Source organism: Mycteria americana (genome assembly GCF_035582795.1).
Source record: "Mycteria americana isolate JAX WOST 10 ecotype Jacksonville Zoo and Gardens chromosome Z unlocalized genomic scaffold, USCA_MyAme_1.0 Scaffold_18, whole genome shotgun sequence".
In the NCBI taxonomy this organism is placed as follows: Eukaryota; Metazoa; Chordata; class Aves; order Ciconiiformes; family Ciconiidae; genus Mycteria; species Mycteria americana.
Genome location: NW_027445436.1, coordinates 12,440,297 through 12,461,723, shown reverse-complemented (window position 1 = coordinate 12,461,723; position 21,427 = coordinate 12,440,297). Strand labels below are relative to the sequence as shown.

The window sequence follows — 21,427 nt, the reverse complement described above, 5'->3', positions numbered from 1 at the left end:
GGCACTGAGGGAATGCAGGGCTGTGAGAAGGGCCCTCTTCAGAGCACCTGAAAGCTGTTGTTAAACTTGACTGCCTGATTGCTGCAGCCTCCTGGGTTCAGGATGTGAATTACTGGTGGGGTGAGTTGTGCCTGTCGGATACTGTTTGGTTTCAGTCCAGCTGGAGGAGAATATTAAAAAAAGAAAAAATCCCTGAAAATACATGAAAGGGAAGTTAGAGCATGCAAAAGGCTTGCTTGGTGACAGCCACAACAGGGCACAAAGCAGGACAGCAATGGTCAAAATGAGGAAGAGCAATCTGGAAACACCCTGTCCTCTGGTATGTGAGCGCTTCCCAGCCAGGCAGCTGCAGGTGCAAGCTCTTCCCATGTCCTGCCTGTTGGAGACCAACAGCTACTCAGTTCCACCAGCTGTTCTTGGACAGGGTAACTACCAGATTCTTCACATGCATGCCATGCTACACTTGCTTAGCATCTTCAAACCCATGTTCTCCAGACATCCAGACCTTCTTCCAAATGCTGTCTCCTCAGTATAACCATCAATATCCCAGAAGGCCTTATCCTTTTGGTACAACCCTGTTCCTACTCAGGAATGTTTCTCCAGCCCTTTTCTTAAACCTTCCCAATCCAGTATATGCCAACTCAAGCTCTCTGTTCCCTCAAGCTCCCTTTGCTAAGTATCTCCAACTGCACATATCTCTTATAACCCTTCTCTCTCTCCTTTCAATGTCTTTCAGTGTCTTAATCTCAAGGATGTCCTAAGCAAAAACAGGACTTCAGCATGTTAACTGCTCAGTTGCGCTGCAAATGTAACGTACTTTCATCTTGTTAAGCATGTGATTTAATACGTATCTTTTTTATTACATTCGTCCCGTAAAACATGAAGTTTTCAAAGTGGATCAGATTAACATTCCTGCATCCAACTTAGGTCCTCTCCTACTAGACTTTGTGTTTAATTTTGTGGCCTTAATGTGATAGTAGAGTAGGTAATGCATTTGTTTTCCATTATTGGGTGCTTCTGTTTTATGGCTGTGAAAGAGAAGTTCCTATAATTGAAGTTAGGATTCAAGCCATCCCAATTAGGTTTCCAAGATCATATCATTACTGTTGAGAGAATAGCCTGGGTTCTTGGCTTTGCTTGACTGGAGAGTTTTCTACCATGTCTCTTAAAGGGGTAGTGGTATCTTAATATGTGGTTTGCTACTGTTTTGATGGATAAAGAGAGAGGTTCAATCCTTAGAACACAAACTTAAGGGTAATTTTCACCCTATGTTTGTGAATGAATCTTTCAAACTGCCCTTAGAGACAAACACACACTCACAGTCAGGGACTGTGAAATCCCCATGAAAGCTCAGGTGGTCAAATCTGCAAGGGCAGACTTCTGTAGCTGAACGGTGCTGGTTGGCAGGATCAAGGTGTCCCCAAGCAACTCAAGAACCTACAAAGAAACCTTGCTAGGGCACTCATTACCTAGGCCTTACATTCAATAGACATCATTTAATAAAAATAATAATAGTCAGGTAAACAACTTTATAGCAAACATTTAAATATTTCCCTGCTGTGCTTATAACCAAAATATAGGTGTATCACCCTGGTATGTTAAGATAGGCAAGCAAAACTAATTAACATGTATTTCATCATCAAAACTGATTGGAATATAAAAATAAACAAAGAACAAATCAGATTTCTAATTTACATTTTGTCTCTATATATCTACTGAGTCTGACATCGCTTTAGTTAATATAACTTCACTATATGTCTTGACATAGTAGATAGAAGATTATTTCCCATCTAAGCTCTGTTTTGTCAATTAGCTGCATGGAAAGTGCAGATACAAAGCACCCACATGTACAATTTCTTTCCAATAAATACAGTAAGTATCCAACTCAGAACATCTTGTCTTGTAAGCAGAGCCCATATTTTTATGGGCAGCAGAGCAATTAAGGGGGCCTGTGAGCCTCCATGCTTTGACAGTTCTAGACCTAACACAAGAGGGGTGTGGGCATTGAGCACCACCCCATTACATTTTTGCCATCCACTTTCTCTAGTGTTACATTAAAAAATAAATGGCTATAGGATAGGAAAGACAATGGAGAAGCCTCAGACTGGCCTCATAAAGTTCTTTCCTTTAAGCACACAGAAAAAAATCTACCTTTGAGCCAGTTGACCCAGACCCAGACCCTCCCCCCAATCCTATTGCTGCTTGTAATTCATATTCAGTTGTCTATTAGCAGCTGGTTAAGCAGCACAGGAGGAGCTTGCTGAGGTCTAATGCTGATGAGTGTAATTGCTGCAATGCTGGGAGCAGCTGTAGGATGGGGGAGGGGGGGGTTGTTGTTTTGTTTTGAACTGTCTGCAGTGTGTTTGTGGGAAGTGGGGAGAGTTTATTTAGATGATGAGATGTCCCTATTTCTGTAGGTAATACAGCTGTGGGAAGAGTCAGGGCTTGTATGGACACATACTGTTCATAGTCCTAGAAAGATTACTAGAGAAGGTTGAAGCCCAGATGTATTTTTTTTTTTTTTTTCCTAACAAGCCTAACTCAATTTAGGGGGCAGGATGCTTAGCACCTATAGGCTCCCTTTTTGCCCTAATTAGAGCCTATTGGGAAAAGAAACCAATTGCTACAGTGATATCCTATCAGATGGGAGTATGAAGTGGCTGCCTTAAAGAAGGGCAGGTTGTCTGCTCCTTCAATGGCTAGTGCTGGGCTGAGTTTTAAAGCTTGTATTGCAAAATCAGAAAGGGTTAAAGGGGAGAGTGTGGGAAGTGCTTTAGGAGCTGCAGCAGGGGGCTGTGAGAGGAGAAAGAGGAGGGGAAGGAAGAAGTATTGGAAGTGGAGGTGCAAGAAACAGCAGAAGTATCAGAAGCTGGAAGAATGTCTGATGCTTGAGGTAGGTTTCTTAAAAGTTTGGTGGAAAGAGAAATGTTGGAAAGGTTGAAACTTTGGTAAGCTGCTAAGATGGCCTGGTATCTGGGGAGTGTAAGTCTGGAGCTGATGTGTGTGTGAGGAGTTTTGAAAAACCAGTAGGATTTTGAAGAACTAGAACAAAAGGGGAGACTGATTCTAGTTACTGGAAAAAACAGGGGAGGGAGACTTGAGAGAAACCTTGGTATAGAGATAAGATAACAGAGTGGGAGAGGATAGGCCTGTGCCCTATGCTTTTATGGAATAGGGACCTAGGAAAAAGCTTGAGGAGGACTATAAGTATGCAGTATGTGTTACTTCAAGGGTATGGCCCTAGTGATGAGTAGGAGAAAGGTGGTGAGGGAAAGCTGGGGGAAAACAAAACATGATGAAAAGAAGAACTCTTTTCTTCAAGCAAAAAATTAGGATAAGCTAATATGTAAACTCTTATTATCTTATGCATGTGAGGTGTTAAAACACAAACTATAATCTGTTTGCTCTTATCCCAGCAGATATTGGGGATGAGATGAATAGGAAGGTTGAAAGATGTGGTTATGAAGTGAGAGGTCAGTATACGTGAGAAAAGAAATGCCTGGCTCTGATGTGAGCTTAAACATTGATGTCTCTCCTGGTGTATTTGAAGGAAGAAACACGTGAGGGTGTGCTGAAAGAAGAAGAGAGAAGGCTTTGATCTGGCCTGTGCTGGTGTGTGCTTCAATGATCTAAGAGATCTTAACCTGCAGCTTGCCCCTTTAGTCTGATATTGAATTGCAGGGAAAAAGAAATGTTTGATGGACTTGGGAGTTGAACTTGTGCGTTGAACTTCTGCAGTGGTACGGCAGACAGCCTGCTTTATTTGGCTGCGAATTCCTGGTTTTGACTAACAAAAGAGGTTTGAAGTTAAAGTCCTTATCCTTAAATCTTCAAGGAAATGACTATTATAAGACCAAGCACAGAACCAGTTTATGCGGAGAAGGACTATTTAGCTGTGGCTATGGTTAAAAACTTTAGCAGGACTAAGGGTTTATCTTGGACTAGCTGATAGTAAATAAAAAGTAAAGCCTGCCTCAAAAGGCTATTGCAAAATTACCACTAATAATGTTAATAATTAAGTTCCTACGTGTCCAGATCTTGTAGCAATATTGAGTGACTATAGCCAATGTGTACGGCAGGCATCAGTACCCTCTACGAAAGCTCAGCTATTTGTTTCCAAAATTGTCTGCCAGAATCCCTCTTATCGGAGCTTGCTGCCGACATGGCCTGTCTCTTGGCCTGTTAAGAAGCTCCTGGTGTAGTGCACTCGTATTTGTTCTGAGATATCTTATGGTTGTAGTTACCACTCTGAATCCATCAATTGTGCAAAAACGGCTGCCTTTTGTCTCTCTTCAGTTTCTCATTTGAGTCAGTTTGGCTGCTTGCCTGTTCGTTGACTCAGTTTTTGCCTTTTTTATTGCAATAAATCAGTTGCTTGGTTTTATGGCCCAGTTGCTAATGAAACTGAATATTGTGACTAGATAATGATCTCTGGCTGCTTTTGAAAATAATATTCTCAGCTGCACCTCGATGTTTATTTTTCTGTAAATGTCTCAACATTTCCCTTACAGCAGGAAACCCATTATCCAGTTTTGAAGCTTACTGCCAGTGACATTTTTGCTTCATTTTTATTAATAAAATGTCACATCATTATAACACAAATTATGAGAATGTTTTTGATGAGATGGATAAAACTAAGAAAGCTAGCAAATCACAGCACGAGTCCAACCTTTCCATTTAATACACTTCAATTGCAAGACTGTATTATTTGCTGTTCTTCCTTTTTTGTGTATATAATAATTCTGTTTAACTGCTAAGTGAATATGTCCTCCGCGGTGTTAATTCTGGAGAGAGGGAAAGCGGCAGCCCCGGTGGGTGCGATCCTGCCGGGTGCTCCCTTCTCATACAAACGTTCCCGGAGCACTTGGCTTTCATGCCAGGCCTGGAGCTGCTGCTGGAGCCCCGCTGGGCCTGAGGAGCTACCTCTTCCCTACCGCCCTGCGGGTTTGGGCCTGCAAGGAACCTCGGGGGTCGCGGAGGGGCTGGGCTCGGTAAGGGGCACTGCGGACCGCTACTGGCGGGTGTGTGTACAAAAAAAGGCTGGATTTCCCTCAGGACTGCTGCCCCCTTGGAGGGAGAGGCGGCCCCAGGAGGCGGCGCGGAGCCCCCTTCTCCTCCACCCGCTGCCGGAGCCGCCCTCCCCCGTCACGTGCCGGGGGCGCGCACAGGGTGCACGATGGTGGCGGCGGGGCTCGGCGGCGGCGGCAGCAGCAGCAGCGGGTAGAAAATGGCGGATTTCGAGGAGCTGCGGGTGAGGAGGGGGAGAGGCGGCGGGGGAGACGCGGGACAAGACGTCGCCCGGTCGTTCTCGCGGCGGGGGGCCCCTCGCCCACCCCCCTCACCTGGCCTTGCCTCACGGGGAGCCCCCGCCGCACCCCTCGGTGCTTGCGGGGGGGGGGGGGGGGGGGAGCGGGGCGGTGAGCCGTCAGCGCCTCTCGCTGAGGCGGCAGCCCGTAACGGCCGGCCGGAAACCACTGGGGCCCCGCGGCCGTCTGCGCCTTCCCTGGGCCAACCCTGAAACGCGGTCGGGGGGCGGCGGGAGCAGGCGGCGCTGCTGGCTCTGCCCGAGGAAAACCCTCCCTGTCCCTGTCCCGGGAGGGGGGGCTCGGGGAGCCCGCTTTCCATCTTCCCCGCGTGGGTTGTGATGTTGGTTGGCCCGCCCCCCCCCCCCCGCGGACAGTTTAAAAGCCGTTCTGGCTGTTGCGTGCGGCCCGACCGGGGGAGAAGCTGGGCCCCGGCCCGGTGCCGGAGGCTCGCATGGCGCCTGGCGGGGCTCCGTGCCCTCGGGAGGGCCCAGCGCTGTGATGCCCTTACTGCGAACTGAAGGGAGAATGCCGAATAATTACTGAACTTTAAAAAATGCTAATCATTATTGAATTTTTTGAAAATTCATTAACCATTTTCTAACTGGGAAAACTGTGCCTATGAAGCGTGAAATCCAGTATTTCTTTTAAGACCTGTTTTATCTTCAATTGCATGCTTTTATATCGCACTTGTGGACTTTCTGTAACAGATTTTTTCGGTGGGGGGTGGCCTTTCATATTTTAAGGTGTGTACACAGAGCTGACTACACTGTTTCTGTTTTTCCTTATGTTTCTTGAACAATCTGTGAGTATCTTTGTTTGGAAGGAGAATGTTGTCCTTCTGCAGCATTCACACCAGAAGTGCTGCCAAGGGAATACTACATGCACACTGTGAACCCCCCTGACCTAGACTTTCCTACAGAAGGAATAAAAGTCAGTTAAATAGGAACCACTGTGAGTTAGGCTTTGATGTAGAGAAAGGTCTGATAGCTGAACTGAATGTAGTCTGACCAACAGTGGGAAACATGCAGCACTCACCAGAGAATTTCCTACACTAAGGTTTCTTCAGCACTAACGCTGCTTGGGTTGAAGTGGCTGTAGTGTAGCTGAGGAGCTCAGTTATAAAAATCTCATGGAAAGAACTGAGTTTCTTTATTTGAGGACAACAGTGCTCTATTTCAATCTTGGGTTTAAGAAGGGTTGGCTTATTTTTTCTTAAGTTAAATGTTGGGGTTGTTTTTAACTTGTTTGTGTTTACATGTTTTTCTTGTTTAGTGTCCTCCACTCATTTTCAGCCCTCTTTCCAAGGTCTCTCAAAGGGTGTAGCTACATAGGTGGCTAAACCCCCAGTGTAAACTTTGTAGCAGAGAACTCTTCTTAGCGTAGCTCCTCTTCTCTAGGCTTGAGCCGGAGCTGTGATCTGCATTTTCCAAAGTGCTATAATCGCTTATCTAGATATGCATAAGTATTGATAGACTCTGGGAATTGGGTACCTAAATACCTTTGAAATGATATATATACCCGAGTAGTTGCTTGCCAAAAGTAACACAGGAGGTATGGGGGGAAAAGGGAACTGGGTTTCAGGCCAGCTACAGGACTGCCCTTTCATCACTCAAAAGAATAGGTATCGGTAGTTAAAAACTAGTCTGAAGAAATGTCTTTTGATGTTCCCATTCATCTTATTTATAGATTGGAGTGCCTGTGAAATGAATCTGCTAGCCTGGAGCTTCTCTAAATGTCTGTTCAACATCCAGCTGATAATAATTCATGGTCCATTTTGGGAAAGCTCTAGATATTTTTTGGAAGAGAATATAGTAGACTGCCTTGTGTCTTCAAGGCTTTTTTTTTTTTTTTTTTTAAAAAAGATACACTTGGATGTATCTGCTTGAATACTAGGCACTTGGTTTGCAGGTTCAAGTTGTTTTTCAGACAACCAATTCTTCCTGCTTTTGACCAAAGAAGAGAGATACTCCTCCCCACCCCCAGTAGATTTTTATGGCTTGACCTTTAGGAGTGATCTTAAACTGCTGCTTTATAGATTAACGTACAGGACATTTTTATGGCAGTATTGTTTGCTGCTCTCGTTGATTGTAATTTCCTGTAGTATGTGATCTCTACCTGCCTTATAAAAGGCCACTAGGGCAATTTGGAGAATTTAATTTATTTTAGTAAATCATTAAGGACTGACTAAAGGCAGGAGGTCAGAGTTTTTTCTTAAATCCTGTTTTTGAAGGAAACATGCAGGGGTAGCATTCTTCTATTCTCGGGGCAAAGGATCGTTTTAATATTTGTTAGTACCATCCCTGCCATCCTCTGGATCTTTAGAGTAAAAGTTCTGGGGAGCTATGACCAAAGGGTTATAACTGAGAGGCTGTAGTGAAAGAAAACAAAGAGACTCAAAGGAACCTGCTGTTACATCATGCCTTTTGGAAATCTTCAATTTTGTTAAAGGATTCGGAAGTAGCTGTAACCACGGTCGCTATTTTTCAAGATATTGGTGAAAATGTCCAGTATAAGGCTTACCTGTCCAGACCTTCAGATTAACCCTTAATTAATTAGTAGTGTTTATTGAATTCTGTAGGTTACCAGTTTCTGGAATATTAGGAAGTTGCTGAAAAGATGTGGTGAGCACAACTGTATCTTTCTTGTATTTTGAGATACGATTTCCAGACCTGCTGTTCACAGATGTGTGTTTTAAACATGGCTCATACCTTTATCTATAATCCTCACTCACGAGCAGGCCGATGAATGTCAAAGGGATTACATAGGTATAGAAGGACGTGGAACAGAAGTCAGCAGTCTGGTGTGGAGACCAGAGATGGCATGTGAACACATTTTTGAACAGAATTGGCCCAGGAGTGGGAAACTACAGCTTCTTCTGAGAGCCATCTGTGAGAAAACAATTCCAGCTCCCAACAAATTCTGAACTTGCTGAGATTTGGCTTGAAGCTATGGTTTGCATCCCAGCAAAATACTGCAGATAAGAGGATTGGTGTTATAGTATTACTTGGGGGGAGAGAGAGAGAGAGAGAACATCTCTTGGGTTCCCTGGCATCCTGACTCTAATTTGGAAACAAATAATATAGAGCGCATGCTGTCCTTGAAACATTGCACATCCCTAGTTTAGAAGATAACAGCTTCAGTCTCATAGTTTGTATTTAATTGGCTTTTGAAGTAATGTGTTAGTTTCATCTTTATGGAAAAAAAAGCATTCTTTATAGGCAAATGAATATGCCTGTGCCAAAACTAATTTGTGAGACACACATTAGTTTCATGGCCTTTGTGGAAAAAAACTCATTTTGGTGAGAAGAGGTGGAAGTGTGCTCATATGTCCTATGTGGAAGGGGAGATTACACAAAATTTACTGGAAAATTGGGGTTTATAAATGCTGAAAGTAAGTTCCACTTCTAATTTTTGCTTTTGCACACCCAGTACTGAAGTCATGCAATTCAAATGTGAAAAGCAATATGGTTCAGATACCATATTAAAATACAGAAATTGAAGTCTCATTCTTGTATGTATCGGATCTCTTGTTCATACCAGACTTGGTGTCTTTCCACTCCTCTTGCTTTATTTTTCCAGTCTGAATGGACAGTGTTTGCCTCTTTACCAGGTGAAGCAGTGCTTAGTGCTAAATTGTTAGCGAAGAAGAAAACACTGAGAGCTATTTTCACGTGTCCTCTTTGAGCTCATTGCCAAATGCTATGTTGTACTGTTTTATTTTAGCTGTGTTAATAACATTGTATTGTATATGCTGACCAGTTTGGGGGTTTCATGTAGAAATAAAATTCTGCGTGTTGATCTGGAGTAAACTTAAAATGATGGACAAGAATAGATATTGAAAAGTTTCTGTTGGTGGTGTAGTGATATTTAGGTTGCAATTAACACTGAGTATATTAAATAACCTCTGATAAAATAATGTTAATAACCTATGATAATATACTGTTATCTTGTATCTGTATGTAATTCCCCTGTTCTTCCTAGATGCATAGTCACTTTTTCAGACCAGTGAGGCTTATTGTGGTACCTTAAAAGTTCATTGTATCTAGAATAATTAACAATTAATGACTGTGCTGAGATACAGTGATGGGGGAGAAGAAGGAGATAATGTAGTTTATGGTACTTAAAAAATGAGGCTGCAATGAAATTGGTCAAGCTTTGTTTTGAGTGTCTTATGTGAAATTAACGCAAGTATTCAATTTAGGGTTTCCACTGTTATATTAAGTGCATGCAACTTTGAAGACTAATGCCTAATTTAGGAGCCAGGCTAGAGTTAGTCCAAAGAAAAATCCTCATAATACTGAGGACCTGATGGTCATGCTGTTTGTATCGGCTGTTGTGCTCTTCAGAGCTGTTCTTACTGTGCTGTACTACTTATACAGATTTAACTAGTGACATCTTCATTCTTTCCCAGGACTTGCAGTTTTATCTATAGTTACATCAGTTTCCAGAATACATTTATATTTGTATTTAGGGTTAGCATAGAGGTATTCAACCATCCTAAGACACAAGTTGCTCTTTCTTACTAGTATTACACATTTCTAGCCTGCTGTAAATCAGCATGTATGCAAATGTATTGCAAAAGATGTCACAAATGTGCTTCTCTGCTATGAGTGCCCAGAAAAGGGCTTAGTCAGGAGTGAGGATTTGTGGGGTTGGTCCTTGGTGCGTCCCTTCCCTATATAGCATTCAGACACTTCAGAAAACGTCTGGAAGCCAGTGGGGCTGAAGCAGAGCTCTTAGGTGAAGACTGACTAGAACTTTTGAGTCGACTTGGATGGCTTCTGCGGGTTCAAATGTAGGGTTCACTACTTGAGCAGTTGAGGTTGCCCTAGAAGCTACAGTCATTGGTGCTTATTGTAGACGTATGTCAGAGTTTAACAGGTGCTCTTGGTTACCTTTCATTCATATATGTAAGTACAATGACTGTTAAAACTGCAGGTAGCTTTGGCAGGGGGAGTGTGGAGAATCACATACCTCTTGTTTGAGAGAGATGTTTGATCCCTTACTTTGCTCTGAAACATGCCTGCCCTTAATTTCAGCAGCATGTCAGCATTTCTTGGACTCTTTAACATCATCATCCCTGTAAAATGAATGCCATGCCAGATACACCTACGGCTTAATGCTTTAGAACAATATTTCTGCTTATGAATCATGGTTGCTATAGTTTAACAATAAGAAATAAAAAACCCTGTGAAACTTCTTATGACCTTCAAGTATGAATTTTGGGGTGAAAAAATGTTTCTGGAATATAAAGTACTTGAATTATCCAGTCTGATTTCCTTCCTTAAAGTTCTGTCAAACTACTCTTTGTGTTCATGGAGAAACGTTAAAAATAAAATGGCTTTGGTCTTCTGTGTTAAAAAAACTTTTTATTGGGCTGTGCAGCTGTAAAGAACTTCTCAAGAGAAAATTGATGGCATCTACATGACACAACTTGAATGTCTAATCTTAATTCAGTGATGTAAAAAGCATGCTAATAGCTAGGCTGCAGTCTTCTGCAATATTGCTGGAACCCCAAAAGAAAATAACTTGGTAGGGTTTGTTTGGAAGTAATATCTGTTTTTCACCATGATTATAAATGCTCCTAAGCATGTTATGCCTCCATAAAACCTTGTTGATTATAACAAGTGTCCACTTTGATATATCTGTAAATGGAGTAATAAGCTAAAATGTGCAGATCGGACTAGCTGCATTTCCACGCACATGGTTGTTGTTGCCTTAAAGGGGATGTAGAATCTGCTTTAGGGGGAAAATGTTGCAAAAGCCATTGTTTAATTCCTTCCAGTAAAACTCACTTTTGCAAGACTTCTTTAAAAAGCATATGTAAGATTCTTGTGTTGATGGACAAAACTATGTATTTTTTTTATATACTCCCAAGCATTTTTAATGAAGGTGTCAATTTAAAATCTTGCTGACTATGGTATTGAAGCCAGCCTGTGTCTTCTAATAAAATGAAATCCATCTTGTAGCAAAATGCTAGTTTGTGGAATTTCCACATAAAATGTTAGTTGTTTCAAGGCGTGATTGACTGTACGTTTCACCTTGATTAACTTGCAGGAATGCACAGAAGGCAGCAGGCAGGATAATAGACAGTATTTTGCAATACATGCTGTTTCCTTAATGTAAAGGATTTATTCATTTGCATTCTAATTATGGAATCCAGAATTGTGCTTACTGCCTGCATCTGAAATAAAGGAGCTGACGTTGCTATCAAGCTTATGCAACTAACTATGGAAGCATGCAACATGAAATTCAGTAAATTCTTGAATATCAGTATTATCTTTTAATAATTTCTCTTATGTGGCATGACTAAAACTGTTATACTGCTTCAAGCTATTTTTTATGAATACTGAAACACTATTTTCTTCACCCTGTTTGACTGTGAGACTAAAGTAGCAGGGGAATGCCAGGTGGAAACTAACCTTCTCCAGCAGCTTGCAAACTGGATGGAGTTCTGTCTCCATCTCCTCTTTTCTTGTATTGTTTTGCTGTTGAGAGAAGTTGCTGGGATGAAATTAAGGTGACATCTGCTGTTGGTCTCTTCTTCAGAAGTTAGGGTGAGCCACTCAACACCTCATGTGACACTGCTTTCACTGGCAATTGTATCTGTGGTGCATTTATAGATGGGGTGTTGGGGGAATACCAGTTTGAAGACTGCTGGGTTAGCTCCCTGATGGCTACTTGATAGAAGCATCACCAGACAGCCAGTTTGGGTATGGAAATGTTGAAACTCAGTATCTGAAATAGGATAACCTTGTCCCTTCAACAATGAGGAAAGCATGTGCCTGAGGAGAGTACTACCATAGTATTTTAGATGGTGGTTCTGATATGCACCAATAACATGGCCCCTGAAAAGGAACGTCCTGGCTACTTTCTCCTGCTGTCTTGTAATGGCACAAGTTCAGTTTTCATCTGGCTCAATTTCCTGATCTGTCTTACTGTAAAAACAATTTTCTCAATATTAAGGAGAGAATAGGGAGCAAGCGCATAGGGGGAGTTCAGACTTTTTTTGGTGGCTGACTGTGTGGTTGTAGCATAGTTGTGCAAAAACTTCAGCTGAGATCAGATCTATATTAGAATACATGGGCATAAACTCTGTAACTGTATAGTAAGGATTAGGGAAGGTAAACCCAAAACATCGTGTTTTGAGTTGTATCCCTTCTGAAATCAATGCCCAAAGCTTTAAATGTTGTATATTAGACTACCATTTAAAATTCAACAATGCACTTTTGAACTGTTTTTAAAAATCTTTTTTATGATCCCAGATGTCTACTACTTTGTACTTTCTGTTAGGGCCTTCAGCTGCTAGTCCTTGAGTCTGGAGCTGGTATAGTACAGTAGCACAGATTGAAGTCAGATGTTCTTTCATCTTTAAAACTTAACCTCCTTGTTACGATGGAAGAGTCCCAAGAAATAGGAAGGAAATTGCTTAGAAGAATTCTGGACAATTGTATACCTCTCTGAAAAGAGAGCTTGCTCACAAAAATGTGAGATGATGCACCTATGCCAAATTACTAGTTTCTAGTAATGGGGGGAGAAGATCACTTCCTCTTGCCTAGTGGGCTTTTTTATTTCTTGGGATTTTTTTAATGGGAATCTTTCTGTTTATGAACTTTGTAGTTCAATCCTCAGTCTTCCGTAACTAACTCTGATAACCAAGTAAATAGTATTATTTCCTTTGAAGACACTTTCAATGTCCCATGATACCAGAACATGATAAGAAAAGGACAGGAAGTTTTCTGTCACATTCTGGAAGAGTGAATTATGTTGGCCAAACAGTTTGTTAGTATGAAATAATGTAGCTTTTTAAAAAGCATCTACCTTGCTGTGCCATCCTTTCAAGAGTGAAACCTGATGTGCCCGTCTCTGTCCATGCATGCATTTAACATGCTGCCCAAAATAAAGGATGTTTCAGAATAAACTATGCAGAACTTACAGTTGCTTATTTTCTTTCTTAAATTGTGTTGGAAGACGAGTGATAATACTGATTCATCTGATTTTTGTTTAATTGAGACAGATTTTATGTTAGAGCTTATGCTTCTGTCTGTGAATTTAAGATAGCCCTGCATGGGTTGCATTAAGATTTTGTTGTTGTTGCTATTGTTTGAGTGTGGAAATAATTAGAAGTCTTTGAAATCAGTAACACAACCAAACTCAACCTTCATCCTGGATACTTTGTTTCTTTGCTTTAAACTAACTATACTCTTGTGTTGGGTAAGGGTATGGGTAGTACTTAAGATGACAAATGTGAAACTAGAATGATGGAAGTTCAGATGCTTCACCATGTTCCTCAGAAAGGCCTTCTTGGGGTACTGTTGGTTCACCTGTGCTTATCTCTCTCTTCTTTCTAGAATATGGTATCAAGTTTTCGTGTTTCTGAACTACAAGTGTTGTTGGGGTTTGCTGGACGCAATAAAAGTGGGCGGAAACATGACCTCCTGATGAGGGCACTGCACTTACTGAAGAGTGGCTGCAGCCCAGCAGTTCAGATAAAAATCCGAGAACTCTATAGGCGTCGGTACCCAAGGACGATTGAAGGACTTTCAGACTTATCAGCTATAAAACCTGTGGCTTTCAATTTGGACAGTAGTTCCTCTCCTGTTGAGCCTGACCTGGCTGTTGCTGGCATTCACCCACTCCCTTCTACTTCAGTCACGCCTCAGTCTCCTTCCTCGCCTGTCAGTTCTGTGCTCCTCCAAGACACTAAGCCCCACTTTGAGATGCAGCAGCCATCCCCTCCAATTCCACCTGTTCATCCCGATGTTCAGCTGAAAAGCCTACCTTTTTATGATGTGCTTGATGTGCTCATAAAACCTACAAGTCTAGGTAAGTGTTTAATAGTTCTGCAGGTTGCTTAATTCATGAAATAGGTGTTGCTTATGACAGTACTAAGTCCAGACTCAAATGGCTTTTTGCAGCTGGGGAAAAGTGGAAATTCCCTTCCCTTCTCATTTCTACCCTTGCCCTCTCCACCACTTGTCCCCAAAAGTGCCAAGCCACACTTCAGAAAATAGTGTTTTCTTCTGTAAATATTATATGATTAAAGAGCTTTGTCTTTTGAATATTAAATAATAGAGTAGAATAGTTCAGTTGGAAGGTACCTACAATGATCATAGAATCATTGGAATATTCATAGAATCATTGAATCATAGATCATAGAATCATTGGAAAAGGTCTTTTCCAACCTTAATGATTCTAAGATCATCTAGTCCAACTGTCAACCCAACACCTCTGTGCCTACTAAACCATGTCCTGAAGTGCCATATCTACGTGGTTTTTTTGAACTCCTCCAGGGATGGTGACTCCACCACCTCTGGGCAGCCTGTTCCAATGCTTGACCACCCTTTCAGTGAAGTAAAATTTCCTAATATCCAATCTAAACCTCCCCTGGTGCAACTTGAGGCCATTTCCTCTTGTCCTATCAGTTGCTACGTGGGAGAAGAGACCGACCCCCACCTCTCTACAACCTCCTTTCAGGTAGATGTAGAGAGCAATAAGGTCTCCCCTCAGCCTCCTTTTCTCCAGGCTAAACAACCCCAGTTCCCTCAGAAACTCCTCATAGGACTTGTTCTCCAGACCCTTCACCAGCTTCATTGCCCTTCTCTGGACACGCTCCAGCGCCTCAATGTCTCTCTTGTAGTGAGGGGCCCAAAACTGAACACAGTATTCGAGGTGCGGCCTCACTAGTGCTGAGTACAGGGGCACGATCACTTCCCTAGTCCTGCTGGCCACGCTATTTTTGATACAAGCCAGGATGCCATTGGCCTTCTTGGCCGCCTGGGCACGCTGCTGGCTCATATTCAGGTGGCTGTCAACCAACACCCCCAGGTCCTTTTCTGCCTGGCAGCTTTCCAGCCACTCTTCCCCAAGCCTGTAGCATTGTATGGGGTTGCTTGTGGCCCAAGTGTAGGACCTGGCACTTGGCCTTATTAAACCTCATACAGTTGGCTCCAGCCCATCGATCCAGCCTGTCCAGGTCCCTCTGCAGAGCCTGCCTACCCTCAAGCAGATCAACACTCCTGCCCAATCTCTCTAACTCATCTAACTGCCTGACCACTTCAGAGCTGACCAAAAGTTAAAGCATGTTGTTAAGGGCACTGTCCAAATGCTTCTTAAACACTGACAGGCTTGGGGCATCGACCATGTCTCTAGGAAGCCTGTTCTGGTGTTTGACCACCCTCTCGGTAAAGAAATGTTTCCTAATATCTAGTCTGAACCTCCACTTTTGGCTGAAAGATTTGGACCTGAAGTCTCTGCCTGGTACAAGTGAGGAACACATCTGTCGGGGCCAATGGGAAGAGAATTTCAGGGTCAGTAATTAATAAGTTGCAACAACATAAGGAGAACAAGTTCACTGGTTTGTTAGCTTGTATTTATCTCACTGCAACAATTCTGCAGGTTGCATCTAACGCTGAAATAGATAACTTGTGCAACAAATGTTCAGTGTTGTACTCGGTGATGGTTTTCTCAGCCTACTGGTGGTGTTGCCATACTCTAAAATGTAAAGTGGACCTTTGTCTTCCAAATAACCTGAAATCTCAGTTTAGCTTCCTCAGACGCCTCACTCTTAAACATATTTATTTGGAAATACATTGTTTTCTGTCTTGAAAGTCAACCTGTCTTATCTTGCATGGTAGAAAATGTTCCCTAACTATTTAATAATATTGTTTAGAAACACTTCAGCATTTTGCAAGCTGTTTGCATCCTCTTAAATGCTTCAGTTTCTTAACTGATAATAGAGCCTTTTAGGCTGTGACTTGTACTTCAGTGAGGTGCATATAGATAATTGGTCATCCTCCAGTACCTACAGCAGCAAACATTACTAACAAGCATTGTTTACAATGCCTGTTGTCACTTCTGTGTGTGTCGTGACACCCTGTTAGAGAAGAATTTAGTATCTAACCTGTGTATTGGTACAGTAGCTGCTGTGGTGTTGGACAGCTCTATGGCTCACACTGCCATTACCTTTACAGAGATAATCTGTCAGTGCCATGATGTCCTGGTTAACTCCTGCTTATGTTCACTCTGTGCAGTAGCTGAGTATCTTAACTAGCTTCCTGAATTAGTCTGTGTTACGGGACAACTGTTGGCTCATAATTAACCAGATTGGTTGCCAGCCACATAGTCACTCTGTCCCATATAATGCAACATGTGCTTTGCACTATATTTCTGCTATGCAGTTACCTTTTATTTCCTGGTCAATGACCTCTAGAGGTGGCGGTGATATGCTAGACACTTCCCTAACAGCTGGTTTTTTTTCAACTTTGGAAATGATCCTTTTCTTCTGAAAGGAGAATGCTTCCTTAGGGGTGTCACCATGTTATAGTTAGAGCTGCATGTAAATTCCTCTTTCCCTTGAAGACTGTAGGCTCTTTGCATGTTTCCCAGTTTTCATAGGAGTGAGGATTATCTAGTCCTGTAACATTTGGGTCCTCTTAGGACATGGGTGAGGGGGACAAGATTAATTTAACTGAGTACTTGCTTGCCTTCAAACTCTTTCCAGAGCACAGTACCTGAAGGTGGCAGCAGCCGGAGCTGTGTGGATATGTGTGAGGAGGAGCGGGGAAATGAGATGTGAGGAATGGCTTGATATGCAAATAATGGGCCCTTCTGATGTTAGAAAGATATGAACATTGGCTGAAAATCACTCTAACATGGATTCACAAGCAAATGTGGAAATGAGACGTTATTTAATATTTTTAGATAGTTTATAGTCCCAGTTAATAGACTTGGGTGACTGGGACATGGAACAAAAGTTTGTTTGTGTTTGAGAATTAAGGATTCAGAAACCAAATAGGTCAGAGAGCTAGGAGTATAGTCTGCTTCACTGTGACTCTTTAAAAAGGATGAGTGTAGGTATTTTGTGCTAATATGAGAACACAAGAGCAGGTGTAGGCGTGGGGTTTAGTTTTAACCCACGCTCAATTCAATAAAATATTTCCATGATCTTTTACATGTGCTCAAATATTAAAATATAAAATGCTGTTTATGGGGGGATGTGTGTGCACATACATACACAATGTAGCTGTTTTGAATTGTTTGAGGAACTTGGTCTGTGTTTGCTCTACCTGGGTTCTATTTTGTGTTTGTGTCCTTTGTGTGTGTTTTCTGGGCATAGAGATCATCATTCTCTGAATGTCACAGTGTACAAGACAGCCTAGCACTTCCAAATTTGTCTGGTTTATTTGTGCTATTTTTGCATTTGTCCTCCTTACTGGTTACTTTAAACTGTTGGACAAGTCCAATCTACCTTTATTTCAGGTCAAGACTTCTAATTTCTCAAGTTGAAAGAAAGTAGAAAAGTAACATGTACATACTATGAACCCTTAATACTAAAATATTACTGCTTCCTATCACTGACAGACAAGTAGGATTCTGATATGAAAGTTGTATTTATTTATTTTTTTCCAAATGCTACTGAGGGGTAATTCCCAGATATGAAGTTTAGCTGGCTTCTCTGGCATGAGGGGTTGTGCTCCCTCCCTTCTTCCCCAAAGGCTGTTACCTTTAGCTGTTTCTGAATTGAGTAATTTTCCAGCTGTCCATTAATAACTTTTGGTGCACGTTCTCTTCTTGTAGTACATTAAAATAGTTGTAAACATCTTCTCTGTGGTACTCTTTTTGTCAGGTATCCAGTGTTATATTTTGTGTTGTGTGTGTTTTTGAACCTTTCTCCCAAGGGAGAAAGATTATAACGCGGCTTGCCAAGCTTCTTTAGTACTGAAGTGTAATGTGATATTAAGCCATCTGAATATAGTTGAATGAATGACTTGTTCCATTGCTTTCCTGTTGACAGTTACATACAGTTCAACCATAATTTGATTATATTAAGTGACACATGCCTTTTCCTGGAAAAAACTCAATTGCAGATCCTGTTTTAATCAATGACTTTAATCACCATGGTTAAACCTCTTTGTGTCTCTCTTTCTAGTACAGAGCAGTATTCAGAGGTTCCAGGAGAAGTTTTTTATCTTTGCTTTAACACCTCAGCAGGTCAGAGAAATCTGTATTTCCAGGTAAGAAGTAAGTGTGTGGCATAGTGTAGGTAAACTTTTGCAAAATTTCAGGAGGAAGTGTGGATTTTTGGTTCATTTTATGCATTGCATAAGCTTGCAGATGCAGAGTGATAATCCTCACTGAAGTTATGCTGAGTTTATCCATTCCCTTTTCTTCAGGAACTACTGTGCATAGAATTTATGTGCAGTTGGGGTAAATCCTATGTCACTAAAGAGTTAACAATTACTCTGTTCCAAATAATTGTGACTATTTAGAGAGGTGGTAAGCTTTTCTTCCCTGCATGTTTCCTGGCTGCAGGAATGGAAGGCTGCTTTTATCTTTTGTCCCAGGGTTTGTGTTGTTGCAAGACCTATGGTGTAAGCCAAGAGAATTCATAGGGTGTTTTTCCTCTCTGGCAACATCATACTTTATTGTTACTATAAACTCTTGACAGAGGATGCTGATCCTAAAGTCCTGTTTAACTTTGCAGTAGCTAAACGGAGGTGTTGCTCGTAAGGCTTGTTCATAGCTCAATAAAAGAAAAATAAGAGCAAAGTTTAGTGATGTTGGGGCAGGTGTGCCAGTTCTTTCTGCATATGACTGGAATATGAGATCTGCTGTTTAAGTGGGTACTTCTCTTTTTTTCTTTCTTTGTCACAGGGACTTCTTGCCAGGGGGCAGGAGAGATTACACAGTCCAAGTTCAGCTAAGGTACCTTTTTCATAGTGTTCTCTTATAACTTCTTAATTGGCTAATGTAACATAAGTCTAGATGTTTGTGGGGACATATGAATGTGGTGACACTTGAAAATGATGCTTTCTCTTTTTGGGGATATAGGTTATGCCTAGCAGAGACAAGCTGCCCTCAAGAAGATAATTACCCTAATAGTTTGTGTATTAAAGTAAATGGGAAGCTGTTTCCGTTGCCGGTAAGCTTGTTTGTAGGTATTTGTGGCTTCTTTGTGACTTGCGGGGTGTGTGTGTGTGTTTTCTGTAATGTTAGCTTGCTTAATCAAGCTGTTTATTGTTATTACTCAAATTTCTCTAGTTACTAACATTAGGTGTATGGTTTATACATTTGCTGTGTGAGATAGCCATTACTACTATTAATCATGTTACATCCACTGCATGGATTAATTGAGGTTTGCTATAGGTGGCTAAAACACATCTGTTCCAGTTAACACAACAAAATAGATCAAAAACAAACCAATGTCTGCATGGGGAATCCTCATAGGTCTTCAAACTGAGTTTATTTGACTTGATTGGTAGTAGCCCTTGCTGTTTGGGCTATCTATATTTGTGATTGGCTTGAGTTCCTTCTTGTTACGAGGGAATGGTATCACTTTCTTGCATACAAGTTTGTACGCTGCTCTGCATCTGTCTGGTTAGAGCAGAATTCATTGCGGGGATGAAGAACAGACACATTTTAGGGTTCCTAGCACTTGCTGATACTGGAACAGAACACTGTTGGCAGTCATACGCTTTATTGGTGTCTGATGTTGCAAAAGTTAGTACATAGGCAGGGTCACCTCAAGGCTTGAATATATACACAAGTCTTATGGGGAGCGGCTCAGGGAACTGGGGTTGTTTAGCCTGGAGAAAAGGAGGCTGAGGGGAGACCTTATTGCTCTCTACAACTACCTGAGGTTGTAGCAAGGTGGGTGTCAGTCTCTTTTCCCAAGTAACAAGTGATAGGACAAGAGGAAATGGCCTCAAGTTGCACCAGGGGAGGTTTAGACTGGATATTAGGAAAAAATTATTTACTAAAAGGGTGGTCAAGCATTGGAACAGGCTGCCCAGGGAAGTGATTGAGTCACCATCCCTGGAGGTATTTAAAGGACGTTTGGATGAAGTGCCTAGGGACATGGTATAGTGGTGGTCTTGGTAGTGTTAGGTTTACGGTTGGACTCGATGATCTTAAAGGTCTTTTCCAACCTAAACGATTCTGTGATTCTATACAAAAAGGGAAAAGCACTCTCATTATTCTTGAAAAAAAATCTCTGGAATGGGTATCGCTGTACAACAGAACAGAAACTATTATGCAACCTATTCTGAAATAGTTCTGGAAGCTATAGAAGATGGAAAAAGTAGTACAGAGGTCTCTCTCAGCAGTGGGTTTGGAAAAATGCTGTGTGGAGAGAGGAGGTGTGAAACCTCTTTTTTTTTTTTTCAGAATGTTTTCACCTTCTTAGTGTGTCAGATGTGTTGTCCTGTACCCTCTCTCCTGCCATATGCAACCATGACTGCTTTTTTTGCCTCTATTCAGCTTAAATGACCCTCTAGCTTCTCTTCCCCCTACTTTAACCATTGCATCACTGTTCTTCTGTCTGTCTTCAGTGTGTAAGAGGATTTCTTTCATATGTTTTCTGGTCAGTATTTTCTGCAAATGCCGGTTATGTTTTCTGTGATAAACTTGCAGAATTTTCTCTTTCTTCCGCAGATTGTCTTCCTTTCTTTAAGCAACCCACCAAAAAGAATTGGGTCTGATGTTATCCTGTGGACATTAATGTCTGCTGATTCTCAGTCTTGCTAATATAGTTTATGCCCTGCTATGCTGTGTTATACTATCCATTTTGTGTGTAACATACGTCACAGTTGTAGCAAAAATTGTTTGTAATCTTGGATTTTTGCTTTGCTTTAGATCTAAACCCTGTAGGTTCTTCCTGTACATCATAAGATAACTCTTTAATCTGTTCAGCAGAAACTTTAGGTGAGAAAGTGAATAAATGACTATTGTCTTGGCAACTTCCTTTCCTCTCCTCCTTCAGTATGAGCTGAATGACAAATATAGACTCAGTCCGAGTGCTCCCGCAAACATTTTTTTTTTTCTGTTGCAGGAAATGTAAGATAACATCTTTGCCTCAAAGACCACTGTTCAACTCAGTAGTGTTGGGGTTAGGTAATTAATCAGTGATGCCAGCCTCTATTGCCAACTTGTACAATTCTTAAGTGAGTACTGTTCTGTCTTTCCCTGGTAGAGCAGTTCATGCCTCTGCAGATGTCTAAATTATTCTTGGTCATCTTCTTGGTCATCTCCTTGGCTGAAATCCTTCCCAGAAACTTCAGAGAAATGCTGTCAGTGTGCTAGCACTGCTTCAGGTTGTGCCATCTCATGTTAACATGGTG

At 41.6% G+C, this 21,427-nt stretch overlaps 2 protein-coding genes across 14 annotated transcripts in view; both read left to right on the top strand.

Annotated features, from left to right (window-relative positions):
* The window catches only part of ST8SIA5 (ST8 alpha-N-acetyl-neuraminide alpha-2,8-sialyltransferase 5), a 185,726-nt gene that overhangs the window by 34,508 nt on the left and 129,791 nt on the right, over positions 1-21,427 (top strand). The gene's annotated exons all lie outside the window — the stretch shown is intronic.
* Positions 5,092-21,427, top strand: part of PIAS2 (protein inhibitor of activated STAT 2) — a 33,446-nt gene continuing 17,110 nt past the window's right edge. For all 8 annotated transcript variants that reach the window (XR_012773508.1, XR_012773504.1, XR_012773507.1 and 5 more), the window contains exons 1-5: positions 5,092-5,251; positions 13,658-14,132; positions 18,238-18,322; positions 18,963-19,013; positions 19,140-19,230. Coding sequence is in view for 3 of the 8 variants with exons in the window: in XM_075488855.1 (XP_075344970.1) it covers positions 5,228-5,251; positions 13,658-14,132; positions 18,238-18,322; positions 18,963-19,013; positions 19,140-19,230 (726 nt within the window). In the remaining 5 variants the exon portion in view is untranslated. The remainder of the gene's footprint in view (positions 5,252-13,657; positions 14,133-18,237; positions 18,323-18,962; positions 19,014-19,139; positions 19,231-21,427) is intronic.